The sequence below is a fragment of the Perca flavescens genome, chromosome 11 (assembly GCF_004354835.1).
Source record: "Perca flavescens isolate YP-PL-M2 chromosome 11, PFLA_1.0, whole genome shotgun sequence".
Lineage (NCBI taxonomy): Eukaryota > Metazoa > Chordata > Actinopteri > Perciformes > Percidae > Perca > Perca flavescens.
Window position 1 is genome coordinate 21734151 of NC_041341.1, and position 23145 is coordinate 21757295.

Here is a 23145-nt window from a genome sequence, read left to right on the forward strand (position 1 = left end):
TCAAACATCTAGCCTATAATGTATTCCTTAAAAAAAAAAATCCTCAATTGTCCATTATTAGACAGAACCAGTAAAGTGACTCATTCTGTTGAACACCACCACCACATCAGCACCTCAATTAAAGTGTTGTGAGTTGTGAATGTGGCATTTTTCTCTGTGACACACACACACACACATGCATTCACAGCTCTCTTTTGTGGCTAATTTACAGTCAAGAGTCAGGGGAAATGAATCTGCTGTTGCCAAAAGGGGTTACACACCCTAACCCAAATTCTTTCATCCAGGCAGGAAGGTACAGAGACTGTTACTAAAAGCTTCCTGGAACTGCTAAAACACTTCTCAGGAATCTAATACAGAGGGGAAGTGAAAAGATCTCTCTCTCTCTCTCTCTCTCTCTCTCTCTCTCTCTCTCTCTCTCTCTCTCTCTCTCTCTCTCTCTCTCTCTCTCTTCAAAGAATGAGCTGTGAGACTGTAATTGCTGTTATGATTTGCAAGAACAAAACAGAGAGCAACACTTTCGTCATATACCTAAGAGTTGTTTGCTGGTAGAGACTGTTTTCATTACCTTAGTGAGGAGTGAGAACAAGTAGCACAATGTCCTAAAATAACGTCACCCTCTTATTTCCCTCGGAAATACCCAGGGTGTGTGAGTGCAAGCTATCTGTGTGTCTATGGGTTTGTGTGTTAGTGATCTTGTAATCTTTGCATCCATGCATGTTTGTGCCTGTTTGAGTGATTGTGCATGTGCAATGAAAGAAGATCCCTGTCAACGTCACACTCTCTGGATTTCTGGCAAAGGCTGCCCTTTCATATTAAAGCATTCTGGTCTGGTCTTCTAGGTCTTAGATATATTCTAGTTTAATGGAAAACAGTGGAAATTGTTTAATTATAAATGATTCTACCTGTGATAATAACACTAATTTCCATTATTATTATTAGGTGTAGGTTTATGTAGGTGTCATTATAGGGCTACATCAGCAATCAGAGATAATCTTTCCTTTCACTGTTTCATAAAAGATGGTGGTTCTATTGCCTCTCTGTCTACCCCCTTAGTACCCTGAGCAGAGTGCTGAATCAGACCTCTTTTCCTTCCCTCCAATGCTGTCCAATTGACTCATGTTGGCCTAGTAAACTTCTCTACATTCTCTACCGATGACCTTTGCTTTCATTTAGAAATATCACATATCACACCTACACAATGTGCATCTCATCTGTCTTATTTGTTCTCATTGACAGTGGTGACACAAAACAACTGCTACCAACAACTGACTAAAACTAAAATCAGGGAGACCAGAAGGTTCAACTGTTTAGGGAGTCTATAAGGGCAGAACAAGACAGCGGTTATAGCATAGTGCTTGTTCCTTGCAGAAGGTCACCATTAATTCACATTTTCAGCACCCAGTGTTGGTTTTCCAATCAGCAGATGACAGTGGTGGGTAGATTGCTTTTGATTTATAGCCCAGCCTGTCCCTCTTACCTGCTCTAATAAAGACCTCCCCCACATACACATAGACACACACACACACACACACAAACCACCACAACCTGTCACTCACATTAAGAAGGTCTTACTGCGCACAATCCATTATACAAGCCATCTCTTTCAACAAAATGTTACTCTACTGCAAGACCTAATCCTTAAAGGATTAGTTCATCAAAATAATCAAAAGCATATTTTTCCAAATGTCCTCTAGTGGTTTCTAGTCATGCAGATAGTTTCCATTTTGTTTTCGGAGGTTTTGCAATATCCACTGGACTGATCCTTTACCTCAATTGCAAACCAAACATTTGTCCCATTTCACTTATCCTTGATATAATGTCGCAATTAGATACATACATATATATATATATATATATATATATATATATATATATATATATATATATAGGAAAATCCTATAGTTTTACAATGTTTTATGGCTGTTTTGTGTGAAGTTATTGTCTATTTTTATTGGTTTAAGAGTGATACCTACATGTGCTTGTATTAAGGCTGGGCGATATGACGATATAATCGTCAAAACCATATGAAAATGTCAATTGGATATATTTTTCTATATCGTTTCTATCGCAATGTCGATATATAAAACCACTGCATTATGGAGAACTTTTCATTTTTAAAATATTAAATCACAGGAGTAGCTTAACCATGTGGTTATTTCTTTTAGACTATTTATTTATTGAAATACTAGAAAACATGATATATCATGATATATATATATATCGTTGTCGAGATATGAAATCACCTATATCGTGATATAAGATTTTGACCCTATCACCCAGCCCTAGCTTGTGTGTATCCAGATCTAAAGTAGCCTACTGCGTTTTTTTTTTTTTTTTTTTTTTTATTGCAGGGCCTTCTTTTTTTTAATCAAATCTAATTTTGCGGGAAAGGGATGCGTTTGTACTACAACACTGAGCAATCATTATTCAGGTCACTATATTATCATTATTCAGTCTATAAAACCACACCAATTTATCGTATCTATTAAGGCTATATTGTAGCTCTATTGATCATCGGTAGAGTGCTGCATCCGAACTAAATAGAATCCTTCACTGCCATTAATAATGTTTTATTTTATTTGCACTTCTTCTGATTATATTACCCTTAGGTTTTGCGAGATAAACGCAAAAATATCCTGAAACTTATCAAAATATCACATCCAGGACCAACCGCACGGTGGAATGTTTGGTATGCATCTTTTAATACACGAACAACAAAAAGGTGGAAACAGTGTCTTTATATTATGTGTTTAGATAGCAAAAGCCAATTCAGATTTTCATAAATGCCGAGACATATTTTGCATATAACAAAAATGTACTTTTAAATCTTCATTATAGCAAAAAAGATTCAAAGTGTTTTGTATTTTGGGAACATTGTTAAAACATCACCCCTACACCAAATGGTCGAATGGTTTCGCCCACCTTGGCAGCGTTTGTCCTGCGCAGTCTAACTGCAAATCAATGAAGCCAGTCAAACAAACTGGGCTGGGCAATCGAAGTTGGGACAATTTACGGAGGTTTCTGTTGCCGGATAGTCGACGACAATAAGGATATGTATACAGCTAATATGTATAGCATCCTATTTTTGTGTCATTTAGCGTAGTAAGGAGTCTATCCATGTCAAATAATATTCTACTTATAAAAGGAGTTTAATGTATTTCGCTAGAAAATTGAAGCTTAACTGAAAACAAACTAACGTTACCCTCCCTATTTGAACTGAGGATGATTTTTGCTAATACTGGAAACCCACTAAGGACTCCGTATCGCAAACAGGTAAATACGCTAATATTTGACCAGCCTTCAGACATTAAAAGCACAAAGCTGACTTCATGGAAGTCGCTGAAAAAGTCTAACGTTGTATGTCAGCAGCTCACAGTTTAAATAAACTTAACGTTGCATAGCCTATATGTCGGCGCTCAAACAGAAAGAAAACTTACTTTGGTTTTTGTAATTTCAAATGGCAGTGTTGTGTTCCTGCGTGTGATGAAACATTCAGATAGACCACGGTATGCATAATGAGAATACCTGCTGCTCGGGCTGTGGTCCAGGTCCAACGCTGCTGGAGAGATACAGGCCTGTGTGACAGTTGATGCTTAATTTAATAGTTGTCACATAGCAAAATAGGCCTATGTAATACAACCTATTTTGGCTTATTAATGAAGTAGCCTACACATGAGCTGGCAATAAACACCACTTCATAGAAACTCCACCAAACCGAAGTTTGCAATTTCCATAGCAGGCTATATTTGTGCTTAGTTTGGACCAGTGAAGATTGTTTGGTTTCTATTTTGTCAAATTCACATTCAGTGATAGAAAACCATAGTTTACCTTAAATGTAGGCCTAATTCTACACCCTAGTTGCGGTATTAGGTTTACCTGTGTTGTACAGAATTATACAGTAGGCTATGGATGACAATTTGTCCACTGATGCATTTACTTTGTCCCAGTTAGATATAGATTTTTAAAACTCCATTTAGCTAAAAGATTTGAATAAGCGTATTTACTCTGCTGTGCTCATGTTGTTATCCTGTGGCTAGAGCTCCATGGGCGAGGCCTGTTACTGGAAGCCCTGTGTATTTCCAGTGCGGATATGACGGCCTCTGCCGGTCTGGAGCTGGCTGATAAGATGCCGCCCTCTCCCCATCACAGTCTCTCACAGTCCTGCATCTAAGTAGCCAGTCACATGTATGAAAACTAAATTCTCTTCCAGTCCCATAGAAAAGGGAAGCTGCACTCACCTGAAGCTCAGACTGTGAAAAAGCAACTTGGGACTTCATAGCATGCATTTTCTTTAAAGACTGGCTTGTCTTGAGTGTTGGTTCATATGTTATAAACTATTGCTCGAATGTAATGAATGTCTCTTTTTTATTTTTAAGTAAAAGTTCAATACAAATGCAACATGGAGCTTTTTTTTCTTTTTAGATCTAAAAGCTTTTGTCTCTAGCCCCATTCATTTCCCACATTTAGCTGTATTTATTTTAATTAAAACATTTTAAGTTTCTTACTGTTTTCTTTACTCTTTTTATTTATTTATTTATTTATTCTCCCTAGTCACTGACATAATTATATTGGTATGAAATGAGTTTTATTCAGCGTAAGTTAAGGAGTAATTCTAATCCGGAAAATCAATTTGGCCACGGTTAGGTTGTTTGTAAGTAAGGGCTAGTCATGAGAGCAACTCTGACATTTTTTTCACATTTAATAGTTTGTTTATTATTTTGTTTGTCTGTTGATAAGGTTTTTATTTTGTTTTACAAGAATTGCTAAATATTTCATGACTACTCTTCTGTCACCTATTCATGTAGCAACATTATTGCTGTTGTCCTCATCCATTACCTTTTAGTTTGTGAAACAACTTTGTTTGCCCCATACACTGAAAGCATGTTCATTATTTTACCTTTGTGACACATACCATGCTTAAGTAGTCTCGCATTGCCAGACCTTCCTCCACAGCGCTGCGGAGGAGGGTCTGGCTAGTCCACATAGCATTCCGTGATGGGAGAAAAACGTGCTCTGGTTTATTGGCATGTCTTTAAACCAATCACAATCGTCTGGGGCGGCGCTAAGCTCCGCACGGAGCCATGGTGCCTCTGCAAAATAGCCTCGGGAAGGAACTTGTTTTGGTGGAACATGTGTACGTTCAAAAGTTGTTTTAGTCTGTTTTAGTCGTGCAACAGAAAACTCAGATTGAACAGATAGTCTAGCTAGCTGTCTGGATTTACCCCGCAGAGATCTGAGGAGCAGTTAACCATAGTACTCATAAATCGACCGAAGTTTAAAGCTTTGGAGGTGGTGCACGGTCACTGAAGGCTTGTATCATGTGGACGCGCAGACAGTTTTGTTGTCGTTGCTTAGAATTCCTCATGGGAAGTGGCAGAATCTACTCACTATAGCTTTAAAATTCCAACACAAAGAAAGCGGAAGGAAACGGACATCGTCCGAAAAAAACATCATCCGGCGGCATCGGAGCAATCCCGGAAGTGAAACGTCATGGATAAAGACTAATGCTTAAGAGAACAGATAACTGTTTCTTATGGTGGAAGAAATAAGGACCTGTGCCACCAATCAGTTGGTAAACAGTGAGTCAAACTTGTTTCACCATGAAGGCATTTGATGCTGTTGACCAGTAGGTCACAAGAGAAGATAATTTAGACTCGGGTTGCTCAATCGTGTCACCACTTTATGCCTGGGATTCCATCAGCTTCCTGTCAGCTTGTGATTCCTCAGAGAGGGGTTTTGGGGGATAATCAGTGTTGGATAGTAAAGAGAAAGACTTAAGGGGAAAGCTCTCTCCGACTATGACTGATCTGTGTCTTGTAAAGAACAGGGTTGCCCAATCACTGAAGGATTTTCATTTTGTTTTCCCCTTGCCCTCGGAAGGACTTAGGAAGGAGCTTATTTGACACCTGAGGCAGTGTGACATCAGTCTGACACTAATGTCAGAGCTACAAGCCCCTATGGAGCCTGATTGTGCTGACTGTGAAGGTGTTATGGAGAGTGTTCTGCAGATATGGATCACTGCTCTGACAGAAACCCACATGATACTAATGATGGAGTGACTGTTCATCTTTTTTTCCCTTTTAATATGAGAGCGAGTCACTTGGTGAGGGCACACAGCAGGCCTTTCTCGGTCAATGTGAAAATCACACACAGAGACATCTAATCATTGTATCTCTTTGTGTCTTACTCTTTTTTTTTTTTTTTTTTTTTTTCTTCAGAAAAGTTGTTTTGTCCTGACATGGAAAAGGGTTAGGCTTACTTAAAGCTGCTGTAATCAATTTTGTTAAATTAACAAAGGACCTAATGACGATGTGCATGTAAAAGGGGTCACTTGTAGTGACGTACGCACAGACGATTAGCCTATTACCCAACTGGGCAGTTCCCCTCAGCTCAACATAGCGTTTCAGCATCTAACTGTTTTGTAGGGCTGTCCTTGACTAAAGAAATTCTTAGTTGACTAACACTTATACGATTTTGTCGACTAATTGATTAGTTAATTTAATTGACAGAGCTGTGCACTTTGAGAGGTGGTTAAGACTAGAAAAGCCCAATATAAATGTAGTTAATTAACCATCTGTAAAACTGAGTTTCTCCACAATTAATCCTGCAAAAGCCCCACTTTAAATCTTGTGTTTACCATAAATGTGCTCAGAAGTTTCTTGGAAATAAGTAATTAAGCATGAATAAGCATAAAAAATGACTAAAGAAATGGGTGGCAGCCCTACTGTTTTGGTTTTACAGTATGCAACTTTACAGTTTTGGTTCACTCTCACCACATCCATGCCATTTCTTGATGCAACAGTCAGCTTTGTTCAGCTCTTTAAAAAGTTCCAAAACCCACCGTATGCTACCTGCCCTGCAGCTGACACACAGTTAGCAGCTAGCTAGTGTTCACTATAACATTTTGCAGCTAAATCACTAGACATTTCTCTCAGTAGTTGGTGGAGAGCAAAACCAAGCTAAAAGATAGGAATTGGTCTTCAATTCATCAGGTTGCCAGAAACGCAACTCTAAATGAATACTAATGTTATTCTGTATCTGCTGGATGTGTAAATAAGCCTTATTAACTTTTTAAGGTGATAATATGTCAATATTATGTTTACGTTTGTTTCTGCTGCCCCGAAGTGGATTTTAAGAGTAACGTAACACCACCTGAAAATCTCATTTCTGCGGACCTCCAGTAGTTTTGCACCTTGCTGCAGTGATGTACAAGTGCACTCCAGGGTCAATCAGTACACTGTGACATCAGAAGCACACTTCTGACAAAACCCAACAACACCCATTAGGGATGCCGGTTGTGGTCAGAGGTGAATCTTTGGACTTGAGAACTTTGAGCCATGACAATAAACGTTATTATTTAATTACCAGCCAGCCTGAACTTGATTTTAACCTAGTTTTTCTGTGTTTCCCTGCCTATTCCAGCCATCTGTTGCCTCATCATCACACCCCATGGCTCCACCCAGCCCAAGCAACAATAGCAGCAGCAGTAGCACTACAGGTTGGGACCAGCTCAGCAAAACAAACCTCTACATCCGAGGCCTGTCCCCTTCAACCACAGACAATGACCTGGTCAAGCTCTGTCAGCCGTGAGTACCACACTTCCTCTCATTATTATCTGCCATCGATCGGCCATTGATTTTTTGGCCTACTTAGTTTTAGAGTCTAGCTTAAATGTGCAATGGCAAACACTTTTTACATACATTTGTTAAAATACAAATGAGGTGTGAAAAAGTAAAAGGCAAGATGTAAATATGCCGTTTTACAAGTACAATTACACACTAATTGTATTGAAAAATAAGAAAATGTATATAGTGTTGTCTTTGTTATAATCTATTGTTTGGTGTAATTTATTTATATAATTAGTAATTTGACTTTTAATGAAAAATGTAGTCCTGCTCGTCTGTTTGAATATCTTCAAAGAAAGGATTTAAGATTTAATCCTATTCCTATGAAGAATCGAGTACTTTTGGACCATGCAGAGAGTGTTGTGAGTCACCTATGGATTCATGTGCATATTTGAGATTCTTACAAATGCGGCAGCGGTAGTATTTCAGGCTTCATTTGAATATGACATAAAAATTTATCTTGAAAACCACACAAGGACAGAGTGAGATGAGCATGTGGGGCACAGCAGCAGAGGTTTCATATATCATGTGCGTGGATAAAGGAGAGATACTGTCAGCACAGGGCTTGTCCACAGCTCTCTTTTGTGTGCTGAATGCTTTATATTTGCCAAGCAGAGAGACCACCATGGTGCCTCAGAGATTTTATTTGCTTTTTTTCTGAGGCCCCCTCTTCACAATGCGATACTGACTTTGCCACACAAAGCTGCCAATACATTCTTTGGGTGTTTAGAAATATATTACATATTGAAATTGGCCTCAGCAGCGACACTGTATTTAATTCTTCTTTATTTGATGTTATTATTCAGATGGATGAAAAAAAAGTACGGCGAGAATGTAATCTTTTTACTTTTAAATTTGATTGATCCTCCTTTAGATTTACAAGAGCAGCCTAAATGCAATAATTTTCACTTGTTTTAATGTACTTCACACTAGGGGTGGGAGATATTGACAAAAATGAATATCTCGATATTTTTTTTCGATATCGATATTCAGACGATATTTTTGAAATCCTTCTAGAAGTTAAAAGAAGCCCTGTTCGGAGGCTATTTTGGTGGTTCTCTTGGGAAAATGTACAAGCAAGATGAAATCATAACAATAAAGGGCTCTGTTCTGTAACATATTGCACACAACCATGTCCTTATTGGAAGCAGTCCTGGAGCTGGGACAGGGCCGGGTCAGACTAGGTTCTGATAGTCCTTCTACTTGGCTGTATAGTCCTTCTGACCGGGACTTATGCTGGGATCAGGAGTTGGATGTGATCTGACTGGCCCAGGTGAGGGAGAGGAGCAGTTCTGTGTGCTTTTTTGATGTTAGAGTATACATGGTCTAGTGTGTTCTTCCCTCTAGTAACACAATCTACATGCTGGGAGAACGCTGGAGGGGAACAGACTTTAAGGACACCTTGTAAAAGTCCCCTGTATCCCGTATCCAGGTGATTGCGCTGCAGTTTGTTCACTATGGTTAGCAGTGAACCAAACTTTTGCTAACGTTAGCATCGGGGGCTATGTAGACGGCAGTGTGCTGTTTTCGTAGTAAATAAAATGGTCAGTATATTACCGACAGGGCTCCAGGTCAGGTGAGCCGTGCTGGGCAACGATTCTGCAGTTGGTACTCCATTCATTGTGCACAAAAATGCAGTCCTCCGCCTCTGGTCGTGCCGGAGTTATTTTCTCATTCTGTCGGTAGATAGCTAGCTCGCCGTGCTAGCGCCGACAACAACCTGGAGGGCTCGGTCAGGCTATGTCCTCCAGGATGTTATGAGCCGCCTGGAAGGCTCGCGTAACGGCTGTGTTGTATCGTGGTCCTGTATTGATTAGTTTGGTGTGGCTGTACGTACTTGTATAAATATACACGACAGGAGAGCCGCTGGACAATCGAAACCGCCATTGTCCATTATCGTCTAAACAATATATCGCACACCTCTACTTCACACTTCGTATGTGAACTAAACTATTGGATGTGCTTTTTATCACTTCTATGTACATTGTGATGGCAGTGGAAGAACAAATACTTTAGAACGCCGCTGCCTGTGCTCCATGGCTGCAACACAGCAATCACCCGGAAGTACGGTGGCCACTACGGAAACCATTGTTGCGCGTGTTAAATTTGGAACCGATGATCGGATTCAAAACCAAAATTTGGATTCCAATAAAAAAACGATTCCATTGGAATTGGAATTTTTGAAACAAATCCAAGATGGAACCGGTCCTTGATGCCCAATCCTAGTCGCAACATATGATTTGAGATTAGAGTTCAGATGAAGAACAGGTTATAAATGAATGCTATTTCACCTATTTTATCATTTAGCCTAATCTCTGGCTAAAGTATCCTTCCGGTTAACTTCAGGGGTACATTGTGGCTTGCATCATGGTCATTGTGGATTATGCATCATGGTCATTGTAGATTATATAGGTCATTTTTAACATGATACCTGTGGACTGAATGGGCCCACTGTAGTTGGTCATGTGGAAAACACACATTGAAAGAAATATATTTTAAAAGAAACCTACGTACCGGGTTTTGCAAGGTTTGCCGAAAAAAGAACTAAGCTTTGTGGTGACGATCACATCGAAAAAGAAATAGTATACTATAAAGTTTTTGTCAATCATGGGTAATGTTTAAATGTTTTAACTGCTCTTTATTCGCGTATTTTATCTCTCAGTTCTTTACATTTTTATACTGCACTGTAAAATTTATTCTTGTCTTTTAAATTGTTTTTAATTGTGTTCTAACTGCTCTTTCATGTTTTATGTAAAGCACTTTGAATTGCCCTTTTGCTGAAATGTGCTATATAAATAAAGCTGCCTTGCCTTGCCTTACGTACGTTATAGTACTCCCAATTTTAAAAACATTCTTCTCCACCTCATTGAGTTTATAAACCAACATTTTTTTAATTACATGGTGAAGAACTTTGCACCCAACCAAAAGCCAACCAGTTATGTGGAGGGTTGCTGAGGTGGCACAGCTGTCTCAGGATTTATTGTTATTATTGTAAAAAGAATTGTTATCCCAATTTAAATTTTTCCAAAAATTGTTTCTGGACCTCTGTTAGTTTGATGAGGCAGTAAAACATATATATAAACATATATAACAGCAGTGTAATGTCTACTATTACATCTAACTGTTGTTTACATACATAAACAACTGTTTTAAAATCTGCACCAAAAAAGTCAAATTACCTATTGAGACTCTAATTAAAAAAACGGGGGTTTTACCTATTACACAACGACCTGAGCCAGACCAGACTTTTTAATGTCGTCATCTCTGTGTTTTGTAAAGCAGTGGTTTTGCAGATATACTAGCATCTGTAAGATGGAAGGTGTAAACAGTTCACCAGTGTTCCTAAATATACAATGAAAACATGAATTATATGTCAGAACTTTACATATGGATGACTCCCTCTTTGATTCCAAGTGGCCCAACTTCTCCTAAGAGAGACTTTGGTGACTCTGTATAAAGTTTGATACAGTGGTTTAGTTTAAAAGGGACTGTTTGGCTTCGCACTCATATGGTGGGGATTTTCACCACCACATGGAAACCACTTCCTGCTTCTCATATTTTTACGGTGATGTCATAGATTGTTGCTCAACCCTCCCTGTGTGTTTTATAACTGGCTCTGTCTGGTACATAATCCAGCTAACAATGCCTCCCTTTTCTGCTCCTCCCCTAGGTATGGCAAAATTGTGTCAACAAAGGCCATCCTGGACAAGACTACAAACAAATGCAAAGGTGTGTGAAGTTGTTTTTCCTCGTAACAACACCGCCCTCTTTTATCTCTTCTTTAATTAAGCACGTATCAAGGAATCTCATGAAGTGCCCTGGACGATTTTCAACACCTCAAGAGAGATCATCACGTCCTCAAAAATTCGTAGACCATCCATTGTGGGAATCCTATCAAATCATTCAACAGCTATGCAGTTGTGTCAGATGATCCCGGCAAGTCAGGAAACAGACAGCCAGGCTGCTCAAAGCTGCCTCCCAGCTTGTGTTATTTTAAGCCTCAGCCCATGTCTGTTGGTGTGTCACTGCTGCCGGTGCTTCCTGGGAAGAAGTGTCCGACGACTCCTCTTTCTGCTGAGCGACAGTGTTGGTCTTGTTCCATTTCTAGTAGACTACCCATCTGACTAAAGAGGGACTTACTGATTCTCTCTAGTGCTGATGGGTTTAAGAGAACTCTTTGTCACTCTCCACTGGATTATACAGATGCCAGTAAATCGATGGTTCTTAGTGAAAGGGGACACTGTAATAGACCTTGTAAAGCTCTGACTGAATTTTAAATAAAAGCCAGAGACGGCTTGAGCAATAATTTTGTGCAACCAAAATTGTATTTTTTTTCTAATGTCAGAATTATCAAGAATTTATAGTCAAACCAAGACAATAATTCACATTAAATGTTTAGTACCAATGTGACCCTTTTTTTTTTTTTTTTTTTTTTTTTTTTTAATCTAAAAGGGCCCTGCAATATTTACCATAATTTAGCTTGAATAGGTTAAATATAGCAGATGCAGTAGAGGTAAAGGACTATAGGTTCACCCTGTTTGTACCCCCTAGGACAAAGAGCTGACCTGAGCCATGAACATCACACTCGTATCTGCATCCTCAGCATTTTCTACCTCCACACACACACACACACACACACACACACACATACACACGCACAAACAAAAGCTGTACACAGTTACTATATAATGCGGAAGTATATACATACATACTGTACATTCACATAGTAAAACTGTATGTAAAGCTGTATAGTAATGTGTTTTTCCCACTGATGAACGCACACCCCATCACCATCCACCACAGAGAGGCATAGGTCAGACCATGCAACACGGCGGCTCAGCCATTGTTTTGTGCTGGCTATAGAATATTGTCCTAATTGTGCTGCGTGTCTTCTCAGGATATGGCTTTGTGGACTTTGACAGCCCCGCTGCAGCTCAGAAAGCTGTGGCTGCCCTGAAGACCACCGGTGTCCAAGCTCAGATGGCAAAGGTGAGAATTCATTACAGTCTAATCCTGATATCACGCCCATACAAGTCACCCAGTAACACTGTTTCTCCTCCATCCAGCTGGCGAGGCAACCTAAACCTAATCTTTGTGTAATTAAATAGCAGGATTGGAATCCTTGACTGCAGGGTATATCCTTACCAACCCTTTTTGTTGAATCCTAAAGGAAGCATGTGCTGCAAACAGTGAATATTTGTGCATACGTGTGTGTTTGGAACTTTATTTGATTTTAGGCATTTGCACAATTTAGCACTACATTACACTATATTACGGCACTCCTTTTCAGGAACAGAGGAATTATCCACCGGAGCCGAGACTAGTCTTTCTGTCTCCTCCAAAGCACCATTACACATACATTTAGTATCTTCCTGAAAGATAATTTTACTTGAACCTCTAAAAAATTAACATGCAGCAAATGAGGCTTCATGTAGCAAATATGTTTTAAAAAACAAAACATTGGACAAAATTGCAGAACTATTAATAATAAACAAATTTCTCTTCTTTATTTGACAAGTTGGAGTTATAGTCAATTGCCATGTAAAAGAAATAGTTCAAACTTTTGCTTTAATACTGACCATGTTGTGTGGACAGACAGTGCCATTAATACACTACAGTTCCAGCTTTATTTATTCAGAGATTTTCAGATGACAGGCTTTAAAGTAGGACTGTATTACTTTAGGCACCTATACCCTCTGACATCCGAAAAAGGAAGTTAATAATTGTGCGTTGTTATGGTAACAGAAACCAGTCAGGGGAAATTAGTTCCCATACAGCACTGAGCAAGAACCCTTGGCCTCATTTCCCTGTCTGGGGATCTGTAGAGCTTCTTGACATGCCTCTGTGCACCCATTTTACTTTTTTAATTAAAATAGAGCAGCTCAGAGGGGCATGCTGAAGTATAATCTTTGTATTGTGGAAGGTAAATGGCATTATAAAGTGTGAGTCTTTCACTCCAGCTTTATTCTCACTATTGCTGAAGCTTGTTTGGGCTTAATGGACTTTCCTTTTTTTTATTTATTTTTTTACTCTGCCCAGGCACCCTCAATGGGCTTTCTCTCATTATTATTTTAAGGCAGGTGGTGGAAAGTGGCCAGATAAGAGTTTCTCTCTTTTTACGATGTGTTATTATGTTATTTCAATGAGTCCTTGTGACATGTGATTATGTGCTTCCCTTTCTCTGTATGCATATAAGGGATTCACCTAATGCACGTTTGCATTAGAAGTTATTAATATAGGCAACATTGTATGTCATGGAATTCTTTTGAATAGTTTTATGGAGCTGTGTGAAAGACTTTAATAGAGGAACAGCATTGTTTTATATTGTTTCTTGTGACCGGAAAGTTGCAGTCCAATCCCTGGATCAGCAGTCTAATTGTGGGCAGAGGAAGTGAAAAAGCAGCACTTGCCTGTCCCTCATTTCCACAATTGTTAGCACCCTTGAGGAAGACATTTGAAGTCCCAACTGCTTCAGTGAAGCTGCTGAGTTGCCTAAATGATCCCCAGCAAGAAAATTAAGTTGGTGCAGCCATTCAATTAACAACAGATATAAGTACAGAGGAGTATGGTAAGTAAAGTAACAGAAATAAATAGCATAAACTACGTGACAATAAAGACCAGGTCAAAATGTAACGTGTGTCAAGTAATTAACAAGTAATGTACGTATAACAACAGAAAATAAGCTTCCTGTTATTACGTAACAATGTATCAAATGCTTAACTGTGGGGTCAATTAAGGGACACTTGGCTCTGCCACCGAAAAAGGCCTAAAAGGTAAAGCAGAAAAGCAGCCTTTTTTATACACGTGTGTTCATCCATGTGTGAAAAGCGGGTATCACTGAAGGTCTTCTGCTCTCTTTTGACTTATAAAAGCTGCATAGCGCTGTGGTGCTGAAATACATCCCTGCACCCCTCACTCCATCCTCTCATCTCTCATCCCATCTGTGTTTAAGGCCAACTGAACTCCTTCCCTGGGTTTTGTTGAATGTTTGTTTAACATTTTGTCAAAATGTAGATTTTTCTGCTAAATTACTTTTAGTAATCCGACCTGTCCCTGTAGCAGACTCTGAACAGCACAACGTTGATGAATATTAATGGTGGGAGGCCGATCCCCAGGGACTCGTAGCCGTGTCTTATGTTTCTGCTGATGCTATTAAAATACAGCAAGAAATCAGCTGATGTGAGCCTCAAGCCACCGTGGGCTGCATGCAAATCTCTATTTATTACGGCTCATAGTGACCCTTTACTACCAAAATAAAAACCCCAACAGAGACAGACGGGAAGAAGCAGAGATAACTGAACCCTATTAGAAGTCTATTATAAATGTTTAGCCGTTTCCGGGGATACGTTCTATGGAAAAGGAAACTTCTCCTTCAGTCCTCTCTTCCTCCTTGTTACTAAAGCCAGTGTGGGTGAGATACTACAAAGGAATGTTTTTGTGTTTTCCAGGTGTTTCTCAAGCATTTCCCTTAGTGTAATTACATTGCCTCTGGCTTCCTCTTACTCTTTTCTTTTTCAATATACAGCAACAGGAACAAGACCCAACAAACTTGTACATCTCCAATTTGCCTATGTCAATGGATGAGCAGGAACTGGAGAACATGTTAAAGCACTTTGGCCAGGTCATCTCCACACGCATCTTAAGGGACTCCAGTGGAGGCAGCAGAGGAGTGGGCTTTGCAAGGTCAGATCCTTGTGTAATTTATTAAAAATGACTCACGGTCCTGAAAAAATATTAAACCATTTTTTACTGATGCCACATATAGCATTTTAACATCAATACATTTAAACTATAACTTTAAACTAATATTTCACATTGGTATGATTAAACTAAATAAAGAGACCCCTTCACAGCAGTAAAGACCACTGTGCGACCAGTAAAATAGAAGTGATGTCATGGACGGGGGAAGGGAGACAGGTGGCAATACCCCCTTTACAACATTAGGCATCACAGTCTGTGGGAAATGTGGCTTTTACATTTGAGCAACAATAGTGCTAACCATACCAACGGATTAAAATCCAGGCTATCAGGCGGCCGGGTTGGCTCAGTGGGTTGAGCAGGCACACGTATACTGAGAGGTTTATGCCTCGATGCAGAGGTCCAGGTTCGAATCCAACCTGTGATGATTTCCTGCATGTCTTCCTCCCCTTTCTCACCTAGCTGTCTTATCAATTAAAGGCAGAAAAGCTCAAAAAATTATCTTTAAAAAATAAAATAATCAGGCTATCAGTAATACCAGCTACCAATGATGAAGTGATGTTTAAAAATATTACATTTAACAGCTTTCAATTTGTAAAAAGATTTTTTTTTTTTTTAAACATTGGGTTTTGCTGATTTCTCATCATAAAAAAACCCATGCAGTTAAATGCTGAATGTGTTTAATTTCCAAAAGTAATACCTAAAAACGCATAGCTATGGTGTCGAGAACAAGGCAGAGAGAACAGCGCATGTATGGACAAATGGAAACTCCTTTTATGAAATAGTTTCACAATGACTGCTGGCTTCCACCATAACCTGCACAACCTGACATTTAACTAAAATACCTGACGGATGAGGTCAGGCTCATTATTGACAAAACACAAATGTCATAATGCATCATAGGATTGTTTGTGTATAGGTATGTATGGCAAGTTGATAACATATGTACACGTTGGGCTTGCAATCTTTTATCTTGAACCACCCACCCAGAAAGAAAACAGTTCTTGGAAAGCACCTTCTCGCCCTTTTTACTGCAGTTCTTACTGATGTAGCTCTGCTCTGTCTGTCTTTTATGACTTTAGGATGGAGTCAACTGAAAAATGTGATGCAGTCATTTCTCACTTCAATGGAAAGTTTATTAAGACACCTGCAGGTGTTCCAGGTAAGACATGCAGTATAATTATCTTATATTCACGGTTACGCACTGCAGAAATGTAATGTAGTTTATCTGCCATCCCATGAAAATAATATGTTAAAGAAAATAACAGGATTTGTCGTAATGACTATAATGTGTACAGTGTTAATGGCCGGCATTTTATAGGCAGGATGAAGTGGTCAGCCAATTGATTCATGCCTCCAACAGGAGTCAGTGAGTCTGCTGCTCATATACACTCAGGTCTGAGTGGCAGAGCACAGACAAAGAAAGCGAGAGAGAGGGAGCTGCTCTGTTTGGCCTCCACTCCCTCTCTAAGCTTTTTAATTGGATTATTAGACTGAAATAGTCTCTGCTGGCCTTGCCTCCTTTAGGAAGGGGAGGGGATCACAGCTCCACAGCTGCCAGATTAGATGTCTGCATTCCCAGGCTGGCTAGTAAATGTGCACTCCCAGGCTTCAGGGAGTTAATGACTCTGTATAGCAAGCAAGCACAGTCGTGTGTGTGTGTGTGTGTGTGTGTGTGTGTGTGTGTGTGTGTGTGTGTGTGTGTGTGTGTGTGTGTGTGTGTGTGTGTGTGTGTGTGTGTGTGTGTGTGTGTGTGTGTGTGTGTGTGTGTGTGTGTGTGTGTGTGTGTGTGTGTGTGTGTGTGTGTGTGTGTGTGTGAGACAGAGTTTATTCTCTCGCTACTTCTCTCTCTTTAGCACCATCTGAACCTTTGCTGTGCAAGTTTGCTGATGGTGGACAGAAAAAGCGACAAAGTCAGAATAAATTTGCCCTGAATGGTCGCGGTTGGGGAAGGGACATTGACTCCAGACTGGTAAGTGGTGAAGGGAACCAAGCCATGATATGAATAATAAAGGACACATTTCAGGTACACCTAAAGTAAACAACAGAGAGTGTAACAAATATTACGACCTTTTAGAGTGACTTTATTGTTGTTTAGTTTCGCTGAAGAATAATTTAAAGGAATAAATCCCATGTATCGTATCTACCACACCTGATTTTTATTGAGTTGTAGTCCTGGTTATTTTCCATGCTGTTAATTATATAGTATTTTGCAGTCAAGGCTGCCCTCTTTCAGGTTTGAGCATAATAGATACACAATAGACTGTTGTATCATGACGTTGTTTTGGTTAAGTATTGGTGTTGCATGCTTCAGTTTAGTTGCCAAACCTGTACCTTCTTTTGTTCCCAGGCCGGAATGACACTCACATATGACCCCAGTGCAGCTGCTATGCAAAATGGGTAAGCCACATCAACGGATAAGACTGCACTGTCATGGTCAGTATGTATTTCATTGTACTTTTTTATTCTGCTAAATTACACTTTATTCTGTGTCCACAGATTTTTCCCACAGGCATACAGTATTTCAAACCAGATGATTGCTCAAACGTCCATGTCTCCTTACATGTCTCCAGTTTCAACATACCAGGTTTGAACCCTTCTCTTCAATTATGATTATGCAGCTTTGATACTGTAATACAACAAAGGCACACCATTTCATTTATCAGTTTTAATGCAAGTGTGTTTACAGTGTGTTTGTGTGATGTTCCAGGTGCAGAACCCATCCTGGATGACTCATCAACCCTACATTATGCAGCACCCAGTAAGAACAAAATCTCATCATCACTTTTCTTCATCACAACCCTCTTTCCCTTTTTTACTATTTCTTTAAAACATTTCCCTCTATTGGTTATAACATAATTTAAAAAATGTTCTGTAAACAGACAGACACAATATGTGAGAGTAGTAGTTGCACATAAGGTGACACTGATCCTTGAGGATTTGCAGTACTAAAGTGTTAGTATAGGAATGTAAAAACGAGGCTATGTGAAGCTGTGTATTTGTTGACAGATACCGAATATTTTATAACAGATGGGTGAATGATTGAGAATGAAGAGTCCTTTCTTGCTTTGAAAATGAGCCAGCATAGATGAGAAAACACTGCTAGATGCATCAGGCCAGCCAAGATGCTTATAGACAACTTGCTCAACTTGTGACTATTCACCTTCTGGTGTGTGTATTAGATGTGAAGTCAAAGATTACTCAGTTTCTCTTTGGCTGAAATCCAATCCTGCAAAACTGATTATGCTCATTGTTATTTACATCCTAGATATTCGGTATCATTTTCATGACATTCTATCATGTTTACTGTGTGTTTTTGAGAAGTATTTCATGTTTAAAGAAGAATATTTTCTCAGTGACTTCGTGCATGCACAAGCTGCAGACATTCCTCTCATCTGCTAACACTTTTCTTCCAGGGTACTGTGATATCGCCCTCTATGGACCCATCTATGTCACTACAGCCTACTTCCATGATGGCCCCTCTTGCACAGCAGATGAGTCACCTCTCTATGGGCAATGCAGGAACGGTAAGAGAACTCTGCTTGGGATCAACCTTGAGTTCACACATTATACTTATTTTTAGAATGAGGTGTTTAAAAGTGCTTCATTAAACTGTAAAATGTATAGATGAACATGCTCTATATATATATATATATATATATATATATATATATATATATATATATATATATATATATATATATATATATATATATATATTTTTTTTTTTTTTTTTTTTTTCTTCCTTCATTGTGTAGTTTATGGCCGCAAACGCATCTATGCAAAGAGCATATATCCCACAGTATGCCCACATGCAGACATCAAATGTTCCTGTAGAGGTACGTGCATTAACATCATTGCAGCTTGATGCGTATGAAGCATCATCGTCATTTTTAAACAACAGCTTATTGTTATTTGACTCTTACAGGAAAATGGTGCACAGTCACAAGTGGACTCATCCAGCAATCATTCCCCATATTCCTACCAACAAACCAAGTAGTGCTGAGGTAACATTTGGACAACCGCTAAAACAATCATGTCTACAAATGCAACGGATGCTAAGGATCTTTTCACTGTTTTGCACAGGTTCTGCAAATGTTTAAGTGAGACTATTTTTGGTATCATTGTCATCAAATGATTTGAAATATATATATATATATATAAAAAAAAAGTTTTAAAAAGTTTTATTTTCATACTAGAAAATGTTTATTTTTTACCAAGAATTCCCGCAGGATACAAGGAAGACTAATTGTTAAAGTGCATGATAGTAAATATGTCTTTTGTTAATATTTCCAGATTTCTTTTTCTTCTGAAGACTTTTTTTCAGTCAGACATTTTGAAAATAATGTTTTTGTGCTTGCTGTGTGAGTGTTGCTATGGTGAAGTGTTACGTGTTGTTTTCTTGTAAAGTGATTTCTCTTAGTAATTTAGATTGATCTTGCTGTCTGATTTAAAATTTGCCTTCATAGTTTTGATACAGTAGTTGTACAAAAAACACCACAGAGAGCAGCAATAAGCAAAAAAAATGTTATGAGCTATTGCCTTGCCTTGCCTATGTAGGACTTTTTTTTTTTTTTTTTTTTTTTTTTTTTTAAGGAAATCAATGTGTTGTTGCTTTTCCCCCCTCCCAAAACTGCTAGAAAAGTTTAGATTTGAAATCAAATGTCTCCACATCTGATCATTTTATCGGATGTAATATTTATTAGTAAGAATACCTTACATGTTTCTGGATGTTGGAATGTGTTACATTTTGAATCTTGCCTTGTTGATTATTGTAGAATAGCCGAAATTGAACTTGACAGGGTGTATTTTGTTTGTCGGACGTGTTTTTTTGTCTTTTTTGGGTGATGTTAATTGTTATTTTGATGGGGTGTGTCTTTTTCACTTTTATTTGAAAAAAACTAAGAGGAAAACAGACTTATGATTGTGCAAAAAAACAACTCATCAAAGCCTTGTAATAGAACTTAGGGCAATAGTTCAGCGAGTTGGGGGTGGTAATATTAGATGTGTGTATGTTATTGAACCTCGCTCTTTAATAGGAAACAAACTAGGCACTTTCAATTGTAGTTTACTTCACCAAAGATTGTGAGCTAGTACACTGAGGAATTTGTCGGTCTCTTTAACCAGGACACAAGTGACTCTGCGAACTAGATTGCAGTTTGGACAGTGTGCCTTTTTTGTACAATTACATTCAGTTTTATTAGGTAATTGTACAGTACGGACACGCACAAGCATGAAGGAAGGCCTGGATCCAACAAGTGCCACACATTAATTTCATACTTGCAGAATAATGGAAATTGTAACATTATAGTAAAATAAATTAAACTATGAAAGGACAGTGCTATGAAAAGTCAGATAATTTTTTTATCAGTGGATTACAGCAGGCTTTTTGATTATGGTATCCTCCAATGAGCCTGTGATTCGACCTGGTGGTCAGTCAGACCAGTTATCTACCTCAGAGTTTTCTTTCTCCTCTGTACTAGGTCGGGTTAGCAGGTCCAGCCCGCCCTTCCAGACCAAACGCCACGCTCAGGAGCTGGCCACATACAGCTGTTTCCTTATAGGTTGTTTTGAATACTTTGGGATTTTCTTCAAACCAATTTTTTTATGATGTATTGTTGTAATCATTAGGGTGGGCAACAACATGTTTCTACTCATGTTCATACATTCAGTTTCCGTTTTAAAAGAGCTGCTGCTTTTATGGCAATAGATTCCAGAGCAGGGTTCAAAATAAGCAATATCCACCAGCCAAATGCTGGTAAAATATGCAAGTGGCTGGTAAATTTGTTCCGCTCACCAGCCAAAAATAAACCATTGGTAATCTATTGAGTAGCTGGTCAAATTTGAACATTCAGTAGCCATTTGGCTGATGGACGACAAAGTTAATTTTGAATCCTGTTTCAGAAGCTGATTTAAAATGTTAAAGACCAATAATGACAACAAAGCGTTGTGGTGTTCAATGGATCTGTGCTCCTTTAAACAAACATGCTTGTTGCTTTGTCAAGGGTCTAGATGTATTCACAGCAGCATTTCCTCTGTAGTTAGCTCGAGTGTGCAACAAATGTAAAGGGCCGCTGTGATTATACTTGAGATTTCTGTGTAATGCCTGAGACTGAGAAGTAATACTGTCTTGTGAGGTTAATGCTGCTAGTGGTGTCTGAACCATGTGCCATAGTATCTGGGTCAAGAGTTGCAGAGGTGCACATAAGAAGAATTGCTCATATAAGTAACCATCATTTTGAACAGTCATTAAGTTATATGAAAAAAGTTCTAATTTATGAAGATTGTTGTACAGACAGCTTGAGGAAATAAGAGATTTTCATGGAGCTATATGAAAGTTTATTGGTTTTTCTTTTTACTTGTACCACATAATTGCCAGTGGTAACTTGTATGTACAGTTTAAGGAATCACTCCTCTTTAATTTTGTTTTTCTAGTGTTTGTTAAAGCCAAAGACTTGTTTTCTCAGTAGAATGTTGCCTAAGGTTTATTCTTTCCAATTCTTTGACATTTTGAATAAAAACTTTCAACTTTTAATCCATTGTAAGTCTAGTCTTTGTTGTCCGGAGGAGCTACTGTTCTGCATCCTGAACCCAGAGTACACCTGTTTTTACATTGATTGAGAAAAGGTTGGTTGCCAACCTTGGATTGATGATGAAATTATGTAAATACATAATTAGTGTACTGTAAAATGGTTTTTTTTAATAGTTGAACAATACATTTCAATCTGATGATAGTTGTTACTGGAGATTGGCTGCAGCTTCGGAGGGCTGACATCCAAGCACTGTCTCTCACTTTGTCTCTCACATTTTGATTTATGTTTTATAAGGAATCTGGTCTTATCAGAAGTTGGAAAATATGCATGTTACTGAATTACCTTTCTTCAGACCGTTTTAAAATAATGTCTTGCTTGATAGGGTTTTCCATTTACCAGTTTTAAAACACAAAAATGGAAGAAGAAAAGAAACATCTGCTTAGTTCCCCTGTCAACGCAGCAGCTGACAGAGGTCACTTTGCTGTCATTTTTCTCCCACATAGCAGACTCTATTATTGTGACAGTGACCATCTCTTACCTTACACATACATTCACCAATATTTCAAATATTCACTCAGTGAATTAATGAGACGTAACTATCTCTTAAAGCTGGCAAGAAATATTCTGCCATGGACTAAAAAGTTACAATGTATCAAAGGTGATGTTTCTCTCGAAAATGTGGTGTCATCACAAAATAATTAAATCTATGACAGATGTATACACCATATACCTATCCTATATGTGTGGTAATAACTATCAGACAGTTGCAGTTCTCTATGCCATCAATTATAATAACCGAGCTTAAGCTCAGCCTTGTCTCAGTATACTAAAGGAAATGTACCCCTCTGAGCATGTTCATGTAGTTGTAATAGCTCTGTTGAGATGGTCTACCAGTATTTATGAATTACTATGCTTTTCCATAGGGTGAGAACAAGGATTATATAAACACTGTCGCATGGTATTGTTGACAACATGCGTGGCCTGGACTGGCTGAGTTATGGGTATCAGGAGGTATGGCGTAGGGTGGGTGGGTGGATGGGTGGATGGGGGCGTCTGTGAGCAGGCCTTGCCATGGCAGATGGGTCCCCACGGTACCCTGCAGGGTGTTGTGCCACCCTACGGGAAGCCACTAGCTCCAGACGAAGAGCAAAAACTCACGCTCCAGCTGTCTGTTTTTGTGCCACCTGCTCCTTCAAGCAATGGACTCAAAACCCTCTCTCCCCCCTAAACAACCTCCCTGCCCCTGAGGCACTCTGCTGTTCCCTCCCTCCTCACCTGCTCAGGTAGGA

The 23145-nt window shown here is 38.9% G+C and overlaps 1 protein-coding gene across 2 annotated transcripts; it reads left to right on the plus strand.

Moving 5' to 3' along the window:
• The first annotated feature begins 2972 nt into the window (after window positions 1-2972).
• On the plus strand, window positions 2973-21858 carry rbms1b (RNA binding motif, single stranded interacting protein 1b). 2 transcript variants are annotated; one of them, XM_028591429.1, is made up of 13 exons: window positions 2973-3273; window positions 7423-7586; window positions 11296-11354; window positions 12523-12614; window positions 15151-15308; window positions 16406-16485; window positions 17180-17295; window positions 17674-17723; window positions 17823-17910; window positions 18034-18084; window positions 18740-18850; window positions 19082-19162; window positions 19252-21858. In XM_028591429.1, the coding sequence occupies exons 1-13, from the start codon at window positions 3223-3225 to the stop codon at window positions 19321-19323; spliced, it is 1173 nt and encodes a 390-aa protein (XP_028447230.1). In that variant the 5' UTR covers window positions 2973-3222; the 3' UTR covers window positions 19324-21858. The 2 variants fall into 2 exon arrangements, with proteins under 2 accessions (XP_028447230.1, XP_028447231.1); XM_028591430.1 differs by lacking the exon at window positions 19082-19162.
• Window positions 21859-23145: the final 1287 nt, after the last annotated feature.

Coding starts and splice junctions, on each gene's coding strand:
- rbms1b (XM_028591429.1), top strand. CDS start 3,223: ATGATTTTTGCTAATACTGGAAACCCACTAAGGACTCCGTATCGCAAA. Junction 16,486..17,179: donor GACACCTGCAGGTGTTCCAG/GTAAGACATGCA, acceptor CTCTCTCTTTAG/CACCATCTGAACCTTTGCTG. Junction 18,851..19,081: donor CTATGGGCAATGCAGGAACG/GTAAGAGAACTC, acceptor TTCATTGTGTAG/TTTATGGCCGCAAACGCATC.